This window comes from Gymnogyps californianus, chromosome 19, assembly GCF_018139145.2.
Source record: "Gymnogyps californianus isolate 813 chromosome 19, ASM1813914v2, whole genome shotgun sequence".
Lineage (NCBI taxonomy): Eukaryota > Metazoa > Chordata > Aves > Accipitriformes > Cathartidae > Gymnogyps > Gymnogyps californianus.
In genome coordinates, this window is record NC_059489.1 from 12,847,287 (window position 1) to 12,863,381 (window position 16,095).

At 44.1% G+C, this 16,095-nt stretch overlaps 1 protein-coding gene across 1 annotated transcript in view; it reads right to left on the reverse strand.

The window, feature by feature from the left end:
- Positions 1 to 16,095, reverse strand: part of DNAH9 (dynein axonemal heavy chain 9) — a 210,588-nt gene that overhangs the window by 22,767 nt on the left and 171,726 nt on the right. Inside the window, 1 exon segment of the mRNA XM_050908668.1 lies at positions 629 to 856. Within this exon segment, the coding sequence (XP_050764625.1) occupies positions 629 to 856 (228 nt within the window).

Genomic DNA, 16,095 nt, shown 5'->3' on the forward strand with positions numbered 1-16,095 from the left:
CTTCTGATGTCAGCAAGGTTTGGAGCTGAACGGCCTTTTGGCACACAACACCAAGTCCCCCTACGCTGCTCTGAAGAGTGATATGGGATGTGACCATATCAGCAGTTCTGAACCTCTGATCCTCGTTAAACAGAAGGGCAAAAAAACGAGGTTTAACCTGCTCGCCTCTCCATGTCTTTGGGTATTAGACGTAATATGTCACTCGCCAGCCCAAAAAGCAGAGACACAGACACAGAAATCAAGTTGAAACATGACAAAAGGCTCCCAAATACTGCATTCAGAAGTTTGATTCTGTAACAAGTAGCCTTTCTAAGGATCACACATTGGTGAGAAAATGATTAAACTGGGCAGAAGTCTGGTATCCTGTGACCTTCTGCAAGAAAGAGGCCGTTCAGGATTACCTGAGTCCTCTCTTGGGAAAATCAGTGCTTGGAAAGAGATCTGTGCCCAGCTCCTGGAGAAGAGAGGAGGGGATTGCTGGATCCAGAGACGGCACGATGCAAAGGGACTCGCACATCTGCTGCCTGGGAGCAGCAATGCCCACACACATCACACTCTACATGGGGCTCCAGCAGCTCCAAGCCAACCTGTCAGCCAGTCGCCGGCACGAGCCCCGCCGTGCTCCTACCTGGTTGAAGTTGTCGAGGGCTTTGTGCAGGTTTGCATGCATCCCGGTCGGGGCCTCGTTGGTGATTTTGATGGAGTTCTCCAGGATGCCTTGGGGAATGATGTGGCTGTCAGGGGAGGGTGCCGGCTCTGCACTAATGAAGACACGGAAATCCTGGTGGCTGCCCTCACTGTGCTGCTCCAGCTGCTTCTCCAGAGAACTCAGCCACTTGGCCACCAGGTGGATGTTCTGGCAGGGACAAAGGGGACAAGGCTTCGTCAGTCCCCCCCATTTACACCCGCACTGACCAGGCACCAAATCCATCACACCAATGAACGGCACCCGCCAAGGCTATGCTCTAGAATTTGGTACTTGTCCCAGCAGTGCCTGTGTGCAATTCACAGCCCCAAATATCCAGTCACATCAAGTACACTTTTAAATTCAAAATAGTCAATATAAATCACCAGCAATGAAGCAAGCTGCTGTTGGGTTTTTTGGGTTCTTGGTGACAATACTCTCCTTCTTGTTACAGCAATACATGGCTGATGAAGTAGCGTTATTTCCCCAGATCTACCAAGCTCAAATGAAAATGTTTGTTCATTTTTAACAGAAAAACAGTGAGGACCCTCAATATCAGTTACTGGGAAAAAAAAGTCAAGCAGGTGGTTTTACAAAGACCTTTAACATAAAATATTTATTTATTCATGCAACTAATTAGACATATCTGTCAGAAAATTAAGCAGTATTATGTGGAGATGGTGAAATGGATGAAGATAAGCCTCAGGTTTTCAGCTAGAGTCCTATACAGTGTTCTAGTTTCCAGGCAAGAAAACAGCTTTTTTTATATTAGGAGTGGGGCAGGTCACACACAGCAGGGATTCGTGGGCTAAAACTACTCTCATTTTAAAGTTAGGTGTGTAATCCAAGCAGACTGAGTTAACAGGCACTCTGGAAGGTGATTTATCCCACCCAAAGACAGGACAAAGAACTCACTAAACTTAAATTAAAAGCGGCCGCCAAAAAGATAAACTGCTTGGAGGTGGCAAGGAAATTACATAAAGGAACCATATTAGAGGCTTAGAATAAATATATATCACCTATAAAAAGGACCAGAAAGGAGCTCTCGTGGTTAAATAGCAGAGTAATGGAGACTATTAGGAGTAAAATGACATTCTTCAGAAAGTGGAAATTGTGTCCAAATGAGAAAAACAGAAAACAGCACAAAGTCCAGTCATGGTAAGACCAAAAAATATTTTAAGAAGCAATATTCTGAAAACCATAAAAACTAATCATAAAGACTTTTCCAGAAACCAGAAACCTACCAGAGAGCCTATAAAACTAAAAGATGATCAAGGTGTACAGGGAGTGCCCAAGAAAGGCAAGGCCACGACAAAACAGCTCATATTTGCAGGAATACTCACTGCAGAGCTTGGGGAGGGTCTCGCTGTTACAGCCTGTGTTACATGGTGGTATCACTCAAACGCTGAGACTGGAGACACCTCTGAAGATCATCCATCCAATCCTCCTGCTCAAAGCAGGGTCAGCTAGAGCAGGTTGCTAACTGTATCCAGTTGGGTTTTTGGATATCTCCAAGGCTGAAGCCTCCACAACCTGTCTGGGCAACCTGTGCCAGTGTTCAACCACCCTCACAGTAAAAAATAAAACTAAACTAAACTAACATAAAAGAATAATGTTTAAGAGAACTCTGCATTTCAAGTTGTGCCCATTGCCTCTTGCTCTTTCACTGGGCACTGCTAAGAAGAGTCTGGCTCCATCTTCTGTACTCCCTCTGCCATGAGGTATTTAAACATACTGATAAACCCCTCTGAGCCATTGCTTTTTGAGGTTAAATAATCCCAGGTCTCTCAGCCTCTCCTCATATGACAGATGCTCCAATCCCTTAATCATTGGAAAGACTCTTAAACTGAAGCAGCAGATGAAGAGTTTTTTGGAAAAATTGATAAACTAATAATAACAATTTACTAGGACCAGATGGTATCCACTCTAAAGAAACTCAGATGTGGAAGTGCTGCATTACTCCTCGGTATGCACTAGGGAAACTGGCAGGGGCTCTAATAAACCATGAATTAACACACAAACAGTATGAGTTAGAGAAAACCAATAATCTAAAATTTCCAGCCCATTTTAGATAGCTAATAGGGGGGTATCCAAATCTGAACTTGTCACCATAAACTCCTTTTGCAGTTGCTAGAAAGGTGAGCTCCAGCAGACAGCTCACCACAGGCTTCAGGCATTGCCCTGGATAGTGGAGGAGTTGCCTCCATGGGGCCAGTGTATCTCCATGCTTGGATTTTCATCAGTATCAGCTATTTATCTTTCAGTTACCAGTATTATTGCAGGTAAGAGGGAAAGTCTCATGGGCTACCAACTGGTTAAAACACAGGAAACAGGGGGTGGGAAGCTACTGATGGAGTTCAAGCTGTTCATCATATTCAAAAACCACCTGAAAGAGCAAATGATTAGTGAGCTGACAAAATTAGTCATAAGACAAAGTAATTTCAAGTACTGAAAATAAAACCTGGTGGTAAAGAACTGCAAAAGTATGCCATCATTCTAAGTGACTGGTAATGATATGGCAGAAGAAATTCAGTGTTGATAGATGCAAAGTAATGCACACAGAAAAACAACCCTAGCTATAGATATAAACAATAATGGGTTCAGAATTAGCTATTACCACTCAGGGAAGAGATCCTGGAGTCCTTACAGTTATTTTCTGCAAATAACAGTTCAATGCTTAACAATGTGAAAACAATCAAATGTCAGCAAAGGAACAGAGAATAAAACTGCAAACATTATTATGCCACTCCATAAGTCCATAAGCCTTCATCTTGAAAACAATACCCAGTTCTCACTTCTCTATCCCCAAAAGGATATAGCTTCCACACAAGCAGACACTAAATTGATACGGACTCTTCAATTTGGAGAGAGGAGATCAGGGTGGAGGGGGTGAGTGAAGAACAAGAATGGAGGGATGAATAGAGCAGACCGCAAGTTTAAAAAGAATAAGTGGAAGTACATTTTCATATGACTGTATTGGGTTTGCGTGGCAAGGTTTTGGTAGTGGAGGGGGCTACAGGGGTGGTTTCTGTGAGAAGTTGCTAGAAGCTTCCCCTATGTCCAATAAAGTTAATGCCGTCGGAGAGTCATGCAGAAGGTAGGTCATCTTATCCTAAAACAGATGTGTGCAGTACATCCAATGGATCACTCTGGTGAAAGTGCCCAGCTCTCCCCCTGGCCTGGAAAAGGGGGCTGTGGTGACTGGGTCAGATGGAGTTGTTTCTATTGCAGGCACCTGAAGTTAAAGGGGATGAGTAGTGCTTTCAGAAGCCCTCTAGTAATACGGGAGATACATTACTCTCACTGGCTTCAGGAGTATCAGAAAATAGCACAGCAAGTGTGCAACTGCATTTTCAAGACTGTAATGTCTTTTAAAAATGCGCACTTAACTATTTCCATTTTCTTGCGCTCTATGGGGCTGGGTAGAAAGTGTACCAAGAACTCAGGAAAAGCTCCTGTGCTTCTGCCTCCTTGCCCAAGACCTCTGTGTTTTAGATGTAAATACCACATTCTCTGCTGCTTGGTAACTTCAGATATTGCCCTCTTCTGCACAAGATTTTATGGGGCTGTCTTGATGCCCTAAGTCAAATAAATTGCTAGACGACTCCTGCCAGAGGTCAAGCCTCCGTCTCTGAGATGGCAGCTGATTCAGAAACATGAATCAAGAGAATTATTGTTTGGGGAAGCCATGGACACCTTGCACCCTCCAGTCCTGTTGCCCCAAATCTGATTCACATGGCTGGGAACAACATTTCTGATTTAGAACTGCATAAATTCAGTCTCCATCCCTGAAAGGATTTAGGGTTGTGCTCACGTCACATGGATGAAATGGAGTTTGGGGTTTGGGGGGAGACAAGGAGGAGATGTTTGAGCAAAGGAATCATGTTCTGGGGATGGGTTGCTTTGTCGTAAACAATGACTGTGTGAAGAGCAGCAGACAAAATGCAGTTATATCTGACTGCTGATGCACCAGTGCTTGCCTGGTGCATTTAGCATTTCAAGAGATGAGGTAATCACCAGGGTCCAGGCAACCAACCCACTCTAAAAAACCAAGTCCAATAATAAAGTAGGAGTGGACCGAAACCTGTAACCAAAGTATTTCAAACAGCCAGAGGTTTAGTAATATAGGGGAAGACCTCTACAAAATAGCAAAAGAAAAACTGTGCATTAAGTATCACTTTAATCATAGACTACATACCTGATCTTAAGTATTTTCATCTCTAATTGGTAGTTTCTTCCTATATCTGCTTTTGTGGTGTTAGATGGATGAAAAATCATTGCTTTCGCTTGTGTTGACATGACACCAGGGATCATTATTTGTCAGTATCACTGCTTTCTAACAGCCGACTTAGGGAATATTTCTAATGATAATTGAGTCTATTTATATACTATCCTTTTGTGACAGAACGGATAGAAAAGAGGAATATATGCAGCAAAACATGGGTTGGTACTACAAATTCATGACTTGATCAAATTAATATGTCTGCAAAAAACAGACGGAGATGCTGTGGAGGGGATTCACAGGTTTGAAGGAAACTTTGCAAATTAATTCTCAGCAGTCAGATAACACAACTTGACAGAACATGACTAATGACAACTTATGCCGTCATAATAATTGAATGATATGTCATTTATCAATAACATCATAACAGAGACAATGCTGCATTAACACCAATCACAGCTGAGCTACATGTTGATCAAAGAACCACCTCCTCTTGCTTGTTTTGAAACCTGCCTCCCACCAATTTCATGGGTTACCTCTAGTCTTATTCAGGAGAAAGAAGGGATAATGCAGCCTGTCCACCTTTGGCTCAGGGCTTCATGCACTTCCAATACTATCTCCCTAAACCACGCTGTACAGTTTACACTGCACCAGTTTTACGTCCTCCTCATTCCATAAGACCCCCTGAAGACACATTTACCCAGGACACTGCAAGGTAATTTGCTGCTTTATTACATTTTTTCTTACCCAGATTTTGAAGTCAAGGGTAAAAGACAACTCCCTAGCATTTCTGTTTTTTCACAGCTCATGTCTAGGTCTGTGCTGCAGGCAGAAACAGGCAATGGTCTCAAATTCATTACCTTGCTTTATGAATGGAGAGTGAGGGCCAAATTCTGCTAAAAAGCAAACTGCTAAAAAGAAGGCAAAAAAAAAAATCTGAAACATCTTCCCATGCACACTGACCATTACCACAGTAAGTACTCTGTGTTATTTCCCCACTTTGCGTTATGGAGTACGAGTGACTGAGAGCAGGTACCAGAGGATGAGGGTCTGCAGCAAGAGCTGGGCTAGGGTGCACGTGCAGGAACATGGGAGCACCACAGGCTTTTCTTTGGAAAGTCACTTCCAAGCACCTCTGTGTGTTTGTACTTCACAAGGCAGAACATGTATCACAGGATGCAAATGTTGCTATGGCAGCCATCAGAAATAGCACCACATATATATAAACCAGCACACACTCCAGGATGCACTCCCTTTGCTGATAGCGACTGGAGACCCTTCACATTTCTGAAAGCGGCTCTCTCCTTCACGCCGTATCACAAATCGCCTCCCGGAGCAATGAGAATTAGTTGTTTTTACAAAGTCTCATTCTCTTGCGAGATGCTCTCAGAAAATAGGCACTGCTTTTACAGTAAATCTGAAAGCTAGGCTTTACAGTCCAGAGATAGCCCAACACTTTAATACTCACTGCATCGTGTTGGGGTATAAAAAAGGAGAGGGAGGGGGCACTGCAGAGAGTCTCTTCCCCTGGCCATGCTTACTGTCAATAGTAGTGTGAGGTTTCATCACATGAGAAGATGCCACACATACTCAGGAACAGCTCCATCCTTCCACAGGCAGCCCTATGATCATGTGAATACTACTACAGGACTCAGAGACCAAAATGGATAAGCACAGACCCTACCACCAACACCTGCTCATAAGTCTATGAGACCCAGCTATTTCTGAGCAACAAGCTTGCTGTTGCTCGATGTGGAGAGAGGCAATCTCAGAGCTCTGGAAGCACCAGAGAATTTTTACCCTATCTCTGGCATGCGCTTTCCCCTAGCTGAGAAATTATGGCAGCCAACTTACCAAAGGTGCCCCACTTGGCAGGCAGGGCATTCTCACCTATGTGAAGTGCTTGGATTTCAGCAATAGCACCCTGAGGCTTTTTCAGACTTGACAGGGAAGAACACATCTGATCCTTGTAGTCAGCACTATCTGAGCCCTCCCTGAAGCCCTTAACCCCCAGCGAGCCTCTCCACACAAAATCGGGGGGAGGATTACAGCACGTAAGTGCAAGTGCATTTAATTTGTTATCCTTCAGCCTCACCTCTGAACATGCTGTCTGTTCCTCTTGTATTGCTGGGCCCTATGAGATTCCCCATCATCTTACTTGGGCTGGGCCAAACTAAGTAGCTCTGTCATCTACAAAGAGTGTCACTTCTCTGCTCACCACCGTAGCCACTAAGCAATTAAGAACATGATGGCATCACTCTGCCTTTTGCTGCACTAAAAACTATGCATCTATTCCTATCCTCTGTGGATGTGTCTCCTCCACAATTTGCAATGTGATTTCACCAATACAGGCACAGAAGCTGCACTGGTCTAGCTATATAGGTACTGGCAACTCTGAGTCAAGTCAGTACAAGCATCAGAGGGGGCTTTACACCTCTGTTAGCACTCAGGATCTTGGCTGGGTCACCACTGGCCCCAGACTAGAGCTGTGCTGTAGCAACTTCACGGCTCTCAGGATTTGTGTATACCCACATCTGCTGCAGTCCCTCCTCCAAATGAGAACCTAGCCCTCTTCTGCTAGAAGTTGAGCAAAAATAGGCTGTTCTATGACCCTTTCACTGGTCAAGGTACACAGAAGGCAGATGCAAGTGGCAGAAGGGAACAGAAGACAAAAGCCAGAGGGCTGGTCTGAAATCTTTGCAGCACGTCCAGGATATCAGCAAGCCTCTGATTGTTTTTAAGACAATTTTTGGAATGAAGTACAATATATTTTGCATTTTCTTTTAGCACAGACATGCCTTAATGTAAGGATAGTAAAGGAAAGGTGCCTAGGACTATTCCTGGGCTAATTTGTTCACAATTGCCCCTTCCTATACTATTGACATGTTTTATGCTCTGAAATATGATGGGTGATATATGAGATGTCTATTGGGAATGATCCTTGGACTCCTGAACTGTCAAGGAGAGAGTCAGACCTCTTCATCCAACACCAGGAGCAGAATCTATGCTGACAATGAGACAGGACAGACAGCTGAGGTCCAGCCCCACAAATGTCTCCTGGCACTGTTTAACTGACAAGTATGGACGTTGCCTCAGGATGATGGCAGGGAGGAACGAAAAATTCAGGTACAAAGACAAATACAAGAAGAGAGTAAATGGGGACTGAATGAGTGAATAGAGCATGATGAGGATCTAATGAGAAGCTGGTAGGACCCCAGAGAAACAGAAGGTGAGCTGGACTCAGCAGTCCATGGTCAGACAGGAGAGGGCATTCAGGGGAGAGATGATGGCACGATATTGCCTCTTCTGAAGAGGTGCATTGAAAACATTTCTGCAATGGCAACTGCTAGCTTGGGTCTCTCTCTGGCCTCTTCTTTCTTTTGCTCAAATACGACAACAGAAAAACAGGCGTCACATGGATCCACTTGTATTTATACAGAATCTGACACAATTTAAGGCTTAGGAAGGCATCTGAGTTTGTCCTCATCTCTTCTCCAACCAATCCAGTGCTTCATCTTTTGCTTGAACCCCACAGTCCAGAGTTGAGATCTGGACCTCAGCCCAAATGCAGCCATTAGTGGTATGGGAAACTGCTGGGATTTGCCAGGCTAGAGAGCAAATGAGCATAAACTGCAGAAAATCTGGACTTTCCTGAACTCCCCAAAGTTTTAAAGACAATGTTGGAGCTTATCTTATCAAATTTCACTTCATAAGATAAAAAGATGTAAAGGTAGGTAGTGATGAGCAGGTGAAATGCACAGCAAAGTACAATTGCTTGATTAATCTCAAGAAAAGGAGGAAAATAAACTTTATTTTCAGGAGGATTCCATTACATTTGTGTTTTAACCCAAAATATGTTGAGACAGAGGTTTCCAGAGCAGTTGTACAACAAAACTGGGACTGAAGTAGTTACAAAGGTATTGAAAGCCCAACAGATACTTAATTCCATCCTAGATCAATATTTGGATTACTTGCTGGTCTGTAAGTGGATTTGCGATTGGAAAAACTTGGGAATGGCTGTTGTGACATGAGGCAGAAAGGAAAACAGCTGTCTGAAATCCAATAGCTTTCTCCATCACAGTATTTGTCCAAAAATCATGAAGGTGAACTGGAGGTAGAGCGGGTATTTCTCCTTTTATATATATCTAGGAATAAAAAGATACTGTGGCTGGAAGGAAAATTAGTCTCTTCTTTACTGAAGCAGAGGCCTAGTGCCAAATGCTTATGTGTGCCTTGAATGGACAATACATCTCATACAGGACAATATATCTCTTCTGCTTGTAGCTAGGACTAGTTGTGAAGTGCACAGAAAAAGGCTCCATTGTACTTACAATGCAATAAGAAGGGCTCTGCCAATGTCTGAATCTCATACAGTTTTGCTCTAGGAGCTCACTGTTATTCAATTTTGTACATGAACCTGACTCAGTGAAGCAACAACCTATGAAAATGGAAAGATGTTCAAGAATTAAATTAACTTGATCGCAAAGAGAGGGAAGTGACATTTTGGCTAATGGATGAAGACTACAATTAAATTTGGAATATCTAATGTCTGAACTTTTCCCTGCATCAGTTCATGCAGACGTGCATCTGTAAATATGTAAACAAATTTCACCGTTGCTTTGCTATTAGGCTGATAAACATCATTTGGTGATTGTGATGGTCACTGTCTTAGCAAAAAGTTTTCAAGTAGGCCCAGAGAGGCAAACTGAGCAGACACATTTTATGCTAGCTCATAGCTTAGAGCTCCCTGATGTGCAAAGCTCTTTCCTCCCTACACAAGGGAGACTACACGCATCAGAGAAACCATATTCATGGCTAACTTGGCAGTGGGAAAGCAGAGATGACAGAATCACTGATGTTGGAGACACCTCTGGGGGTCATCTAGTCCTAACGCTCTACTCGAAGCAGGGTCAGGTAGAGCAGGTTGCCCAGGACGATGCTCAGCTGGGTTTTGGATATCTCCAAGGATGGAGACTCCATAAACTCTCTGGGCAACTTCTCCCAGTGTTTGACCACCTGCACAGTAAAAAAGATTATACTTACGTTTAAATGGAATTTCCTGTATTTCAAGATGTCCCTATTGCCCCTTGTCCTGTCACCAGACACCCCTGAGAAGAGTCTAGTCTTTACTCCCTACCATCAAGTGTTGATGATTGATAAAATCCCCAAGTCGCCTCTTCTTGAGGCTGAATGATCCCCAGCACTGGACCCAGCATGCCAGATATATCTCACCAGAGCTGAGCAGAGTGAAGGACCACCTCCCTGGCCTGTCAGCAATGCAGCCCAGGACACTGGTGACCTCCTTTGCTGCAAGGGCACACTGCTGGCTCATGTTCAGCTCGTTGTGCACCAGGACTCCCAAATCCTTTTCCTGCAAAGTTGCTTCCAGACAGTTGGTCCCCAGAGTATACTGGTGCATGATGTTATTCCTCCTCAGGTGCAGGACTGGACTTTTCTTTTTATTGGATATCATGAAGTTCCTGTCAGACCAATTCTCCAGCCTGTCCATGTCTCTCTGAATGGCAGGACACTCATCTAGTCTATCAATCACTTCTCAACACTTTTAGACTTATCTGCAAACTTGCTGAGGATGCACTCTGTCCCATCATCTAGGTCATTAACAAGGGTGTTTAACAGTATAGGACCCAGTACCAACCCCTGGGGTATACCACTAGTGAATGGCCTCCAGCTGGACTTCATGCTGATGATGAACCATTCTTGAGCTTGGAGGAGGTGATCCCTGAATATTAATGAGCTCTCCTGGTCCCCTCTTATTTCTAGGACCATATCTCACAGGATTCTTCCATGTAGATCCCTGAAAGGTCCAAAGTCTGCTTTCCTGAAATCCAGGCTTGTGATCTTCCTTTTTGCTTTGTTTCCTCCTCTCAGGATCCTAAACTCCATAATCTCATGGTCACTGCAGCCAAGGCTGCTCCTGACCTACACATCGTTGACCAGTTTTCTTTGTTTGTGTGCATCAGGTCCAGCAGAGAACCTCCCCTCATCAGCTCCTCAATCACCTGTGCCAGGACTTTGTCATCAATGCACTCCAGAAACCTTCTGGATTGCCTGTGCCCTGCTGTGTTATCCCACCCGCAGATATTAGGGTGGTTGAAGCCTCACCATGAGGAGCATGGCCTGTGAAAGTGAGGCTTCGTTCAGTTGTCTGAATGCAGCCTCATCTACTTCCTCTTCCTGATCAGGTGGTCTGCAGCAGAAACCCACCACAACCTCAGCCAGGTTGATCTGCCAACTAATCCTGACCCATAAGCTCTCAGCTGGCTCCTTGTCCGTCCCTAAGCAGAGACCCAGGCATTCCTGCTGCTCTACGTGCATGGCAGCACTCAGTCACGTGAGCTGTCCCAGCACATCTCTGGGATCCCAATGAGACTGTAGTCCTACAACTGCATGCAGATCTGTAATTCCTCCTGTTTGTTCCCCATGCTGCGTGTGAGATGCTGAGGCTGCCCTCAGTGCAGCTGGATGTGACCCCTACCAAGACAAACAGAGAAGTGTGAGAAGACACGCTTTCCACATGGATACCCTAGGCAGGACATTTTTTTCCCCCAGGCTTCATCTGTCAAAACGTTTATAGACTCAGTTGGTTATCTCTGCTTCCTATAGTGTGCCCAGAGAGAAGAACAGAAGATCCTTCAGCAGAGACCCTTCCTACCTAGGACTGGAGGTGAGATTAATCATTCTTTCAGTGCCCGCAACTATTCACAGGAACCCAGTTTACAACAGGCACATCATATAAATCAGGTTTCTTCTGTTCTCACCTTGCCTAACGTTTGCATGATCTCCCATGAATTTCCACACTGGTATCACCTATTTTCATTCAGTTAAAGCAGCAGACACTATGATGTGAAGTGCCTACAAAATCAGGGCAGCAGGAAAGACAGGAAATAAGACATAACATCCATGCTAAGACCCCACCCGTAAATTTATTAAACACCCTATTGAGAACATGTAGGGCTTTGCCACCACACCTCTGAGGAAGCTGTGCTAGACCTTCACTGCTCAGACAGCCAAAGAACTTTCTGCTTCCAGTTCATACCTGCTGTTTTCATTGCAGGAATGTCTCCCACCTGAAGCAGCTTTTTCTCTTTGTTATGAGTCCTGAGCACATGACCTTGCACTGTTCTATTGAATTTCATCCCATTTCAACAACTCCAGACCTACAGGCTGCTCCAGCCTTCCTGTATCACATTTCGATCTTCTTCTGTATCAACGACACCTCTCAATAGTATGTCAGTGCAAAGCCATTAACACATATTTATTTTTTTAAGCCAAGGTCATGTCTAAAGTAAGACTGGCCCCATGACTGTTCCTCAGGAGTTCTGCTAGCAACATTCAACTTCTGCAGCTTCCCTAATACATTCCTGTGTAGCACCATCTCTGCAGCTCTACTACAGTCCACATCAAACAGAGCCGCTGTATTTCCTCTAAAACTTTGGTTACCTTCACTGTGCAAAGTATCAAATAAACCTGATCCATCTTTAGCAAATTCTTATTACATTTGATATGTTTACCTACAATTCGTTACTTATTTTGTCCTTCAAAGTTTGTTCAGAAACTTTGCATACCGTTGAGGTTAGACTAATTCATTTGCTCCAATAATTTCCCACTGTTTTAAATACAGATCCTAAGGAATCTATTAATTGCTAGTCAGAGGGCACCCTCCGATTTGACAGATTCATTACAAAGACTTGCAATGGACTTGCAGTTTCTTCTACCAGAGTTTTAATATTCTGGGATACAGATTATCTGGCCCTCTGAGTTGAGCACATCAAGCTCTTTGATCTGATTTTCCTCCTATTTTCAATAAATCTTGTTTTCAAGAAAAGTTCGTTTGTGTGGGTGTTTCAAACAGCCAGCCCTCAAGGACAGCAAGTCTTTCAGCCTTGGAAGAGAGCCAGCACCAAGACTCTCACAGCCAAAATATTCCAGGAAGGGACCAGGGAATCACAATGAGCAACTTGGGAAGATGCTGTTACTGGAATGGCACAGCCCTGTGGCAATGGCACAGGGCCTGCTGGCAGCAGGATTCATCTTCCAACACAGCTGCACAATGAGAGGTGAGAGATTATTCAACTATGCGTGGGGGTTTTTACACAAGGTGGAAGGATCTTCATCACAGGAACCTTCCATCCAACGTCAGCCACAGGGAGCAGAGCCCTGTTGCACCCTCAGACCATCTCCTAGCTGTGGTACCTAACTGCTTCCTACCTCCAAGGCTACAGAACTTGCCACGAGTAACAAACGGGCAATTAGCTCTGTCTCCACTTTAAAACTGAATGCTACCCCTTCAAATGAATGGAAGGCTATGGAGAGGAAGGTGGTGCCTGGTGTCTGCACGAAACTTTGTGTGTGTGCAACATCAAGCTCCTACAGCTCTGTGTTCCCCCGCCATCCTGTCCTAGGATAACGTCCTAGTTTGGACAACTTCTCCATCAATCCAGCCCCAAAGAGACAGCTGGGGAGGTGGGCAACACAGAGGAACCAACAGAAGGCCCAAGAGGTGACAGACGTCCACCCTGTAGAGCCCCAAGAGGCACTGCTGCAGCGCTGATACGCTGGTATCACACAACAGTATGATTTAGTTGGGATCTGCGCAGATCATGCTTCTATCAGGGGGTCGCACTGCTGCAGCTGCTAGGCACCCCTCATGTGTTTCTGAGAAACCCAAGAGAGAGAACAGGTTTTAAATAAATGTTCAGCCCAACTGTCAAATCTTCTCCTGCTTGAATGTGCCTTTTGTGCAATGCCCAGGACCTCCAGGTTTCTGCACTTAAACTGCTAGAGACGGTCCTCGTAAGAATGCCAATGCTGTGCTCTGCCCATCCGCCTCTCAGACAAGTGCCTGTGTAAACCCACTGGACGGGAAGTGCTTTTCATTCCCTGCCAGAGCTGTTTATTCCCTTCCAAATGAGATACCACAAGCCTTTGTGAAATGAGCTACTTTCCATTGGCCAAATACTCAAATGTAACTCCATCTCACATCTCAAAAAAAAAGAAGAAAGTTCGTTTGCTTGGGGCAAAAGGAATACATAGCATTTGAAAACTCTTGAAAAGGAAAATTGTTTTCTGATTTAATGACCTGCAGAGTATCCCACAGCTTGTGACTTGACGGAACCTGCATTTCTCCCAACCTTATCAATGGGAATACAAAAACTATTAAAATTTTTCTTCTAACCTGAGAGAAACATTAAGGTGGGGGGGATGAGCTACTAATATGTGCATTCTTTTCCATTTGAATTTTTTCCAATGGATTTTTTTGTGGATTTTCAGAGTGCCAAAGCAGTGGGATTGCATATTTGACAAAACCTGCTATAAAACAAACTTCTGGTTCTTCTCTTTGCCTCAATTTCTTTCTCATAGAAATGAAGACCATTTGAACTGTTGTTAACAGCCGTTTGGGTGTGACTTACCCAGAGGCCAAACCTTTGCAGGCTACTGCCTGCTGGGGGCCAGCAGAGAGCTATGGCCCATATAGAGCACAATAAAGCCAGCCAAGAGGTTTCTGGCACATCTTTTCTTAGGCAGAAGATGTCAGTTTGTCAAAGCTGAAACCTACGTGCCAAGGGCTGACTTCTGTAACTTCCTTTTTTTCTGTTTCCTTTTTCTTTAAGACATTCTGGAATAGTCAAACACTCTGCACTGATATTTGCAGCATAAAAAAAAAAAATCTTGCTGTTTTCTCCCCAAAAAACCCTTTTTACTAAGAAGTGGAAGTTAATGAGGGCAAAAATAAAGATTCAAAAAAATAAAAATGAAAAAGCACCAAAATAGAAGAAACACTGACTGGTGCAGAAAAGTGAAACTGGCCATGTAGGAGCTGTGATTCCTGGAGATGTTTCATGCACCTGACTCCCATTCATGGGACTGAAACACTTTCAGGAGTGGGGTCGGTCAGCAGCCACGCACCTTCCTCAGTTTCCCTCGCATGCCTCAGCCCTCGCATCACCCGTTGGTACAGACATGACTGCTGCCACCCAGTCTGAACACAGACTTAAAAGCTGCTCTTGCAGCTTCAGTATCCACTTTTTCTGCTGCTTCTATCTTGTAATGATCAATCAACATGTTAACCAGGTATGGTGTAACAGCTTCACAACCCCTATGATCAGTTCTGTTGGGAAACATACTGCTGAAGGTCACTGAAAAAATGAGCCTTGATTTGACCTGCTCTATAAGCTGCATTACAGCTACCACCAAGCATTTGTGCAGCCTTTTCCTTAAATCTTCTACTACAGACTATGGACAACATAGTTACAAAAAGGGCTTACCTAAAAGGCAGGTCCAAATCCTCCTGGCAACAAAAAGGTTCTTGAGAAAAATGTGATTTTGTGATAATACAAAAATCTACATCTATGTAAAACTTTCTTCAGTCTTTCAAGATGTTGTTTCATTGTTGTCCTACCTCCCCAGCAGACCCCTTTCCACCAGTCGTTGCTAACACTTCAAATTACATTTGACAGATGATGTTGGAAGCTCAGTGCCAAGTGGTTAGATGGTGTACCCACCTAAAGCGAAAGTATCAGATCCAAATTCTGTGCCCTTACTACGGCCAGAAAAATCTGGTTTAAAACCTTCCAAACCTATGAACTGTTTCTAAGGAGACCCAGAGGCTGAACCTGATATCAGATGGATTTTTGTGGAGCTCAAAGATCAGCCTCAGTTCTTCAATGCCAACAATTTAGAAAAGAGCAGCTGCTGGGCTTGTGCTGGGGCTTGTCTCTGCAGCCCTCAAGTAACAAGTTCTCCTTCAGACAACTGCACTTTTGCCATAGGGGGCTCCTATTTTGCAGTTGGACCATCTGAATTTGTAGAGAATAATTTTATCCATAGACTTCATTCTCTCATCATCTGTGTCATCAGATAGTACCAGTGTGGGTACTGTGATGGCAAGGCGTAGGAGCTCTGCAAAGCTGAAGCTGCAAGACAGGTACAACGCTGATGCTAGAGGAGCAGGAAGCTGCACTGGTCAGGCTCTGCCAGCGTGAGAGTGATTTTCTTTCCATGGAGATGAATGATTGGGTGGCTTTCTGTTGTTCTCTCTTATTAAATTAGTCATTCATGAAAATCTCCATTTTCAGAGTGAGTTGAAAAACTTTCAAGTTCCCAGGGGAGACATGGATGCTGTTTTCTTTATTTTGCCTCCTACGATGTCAGAAGGCAACACTGGCTG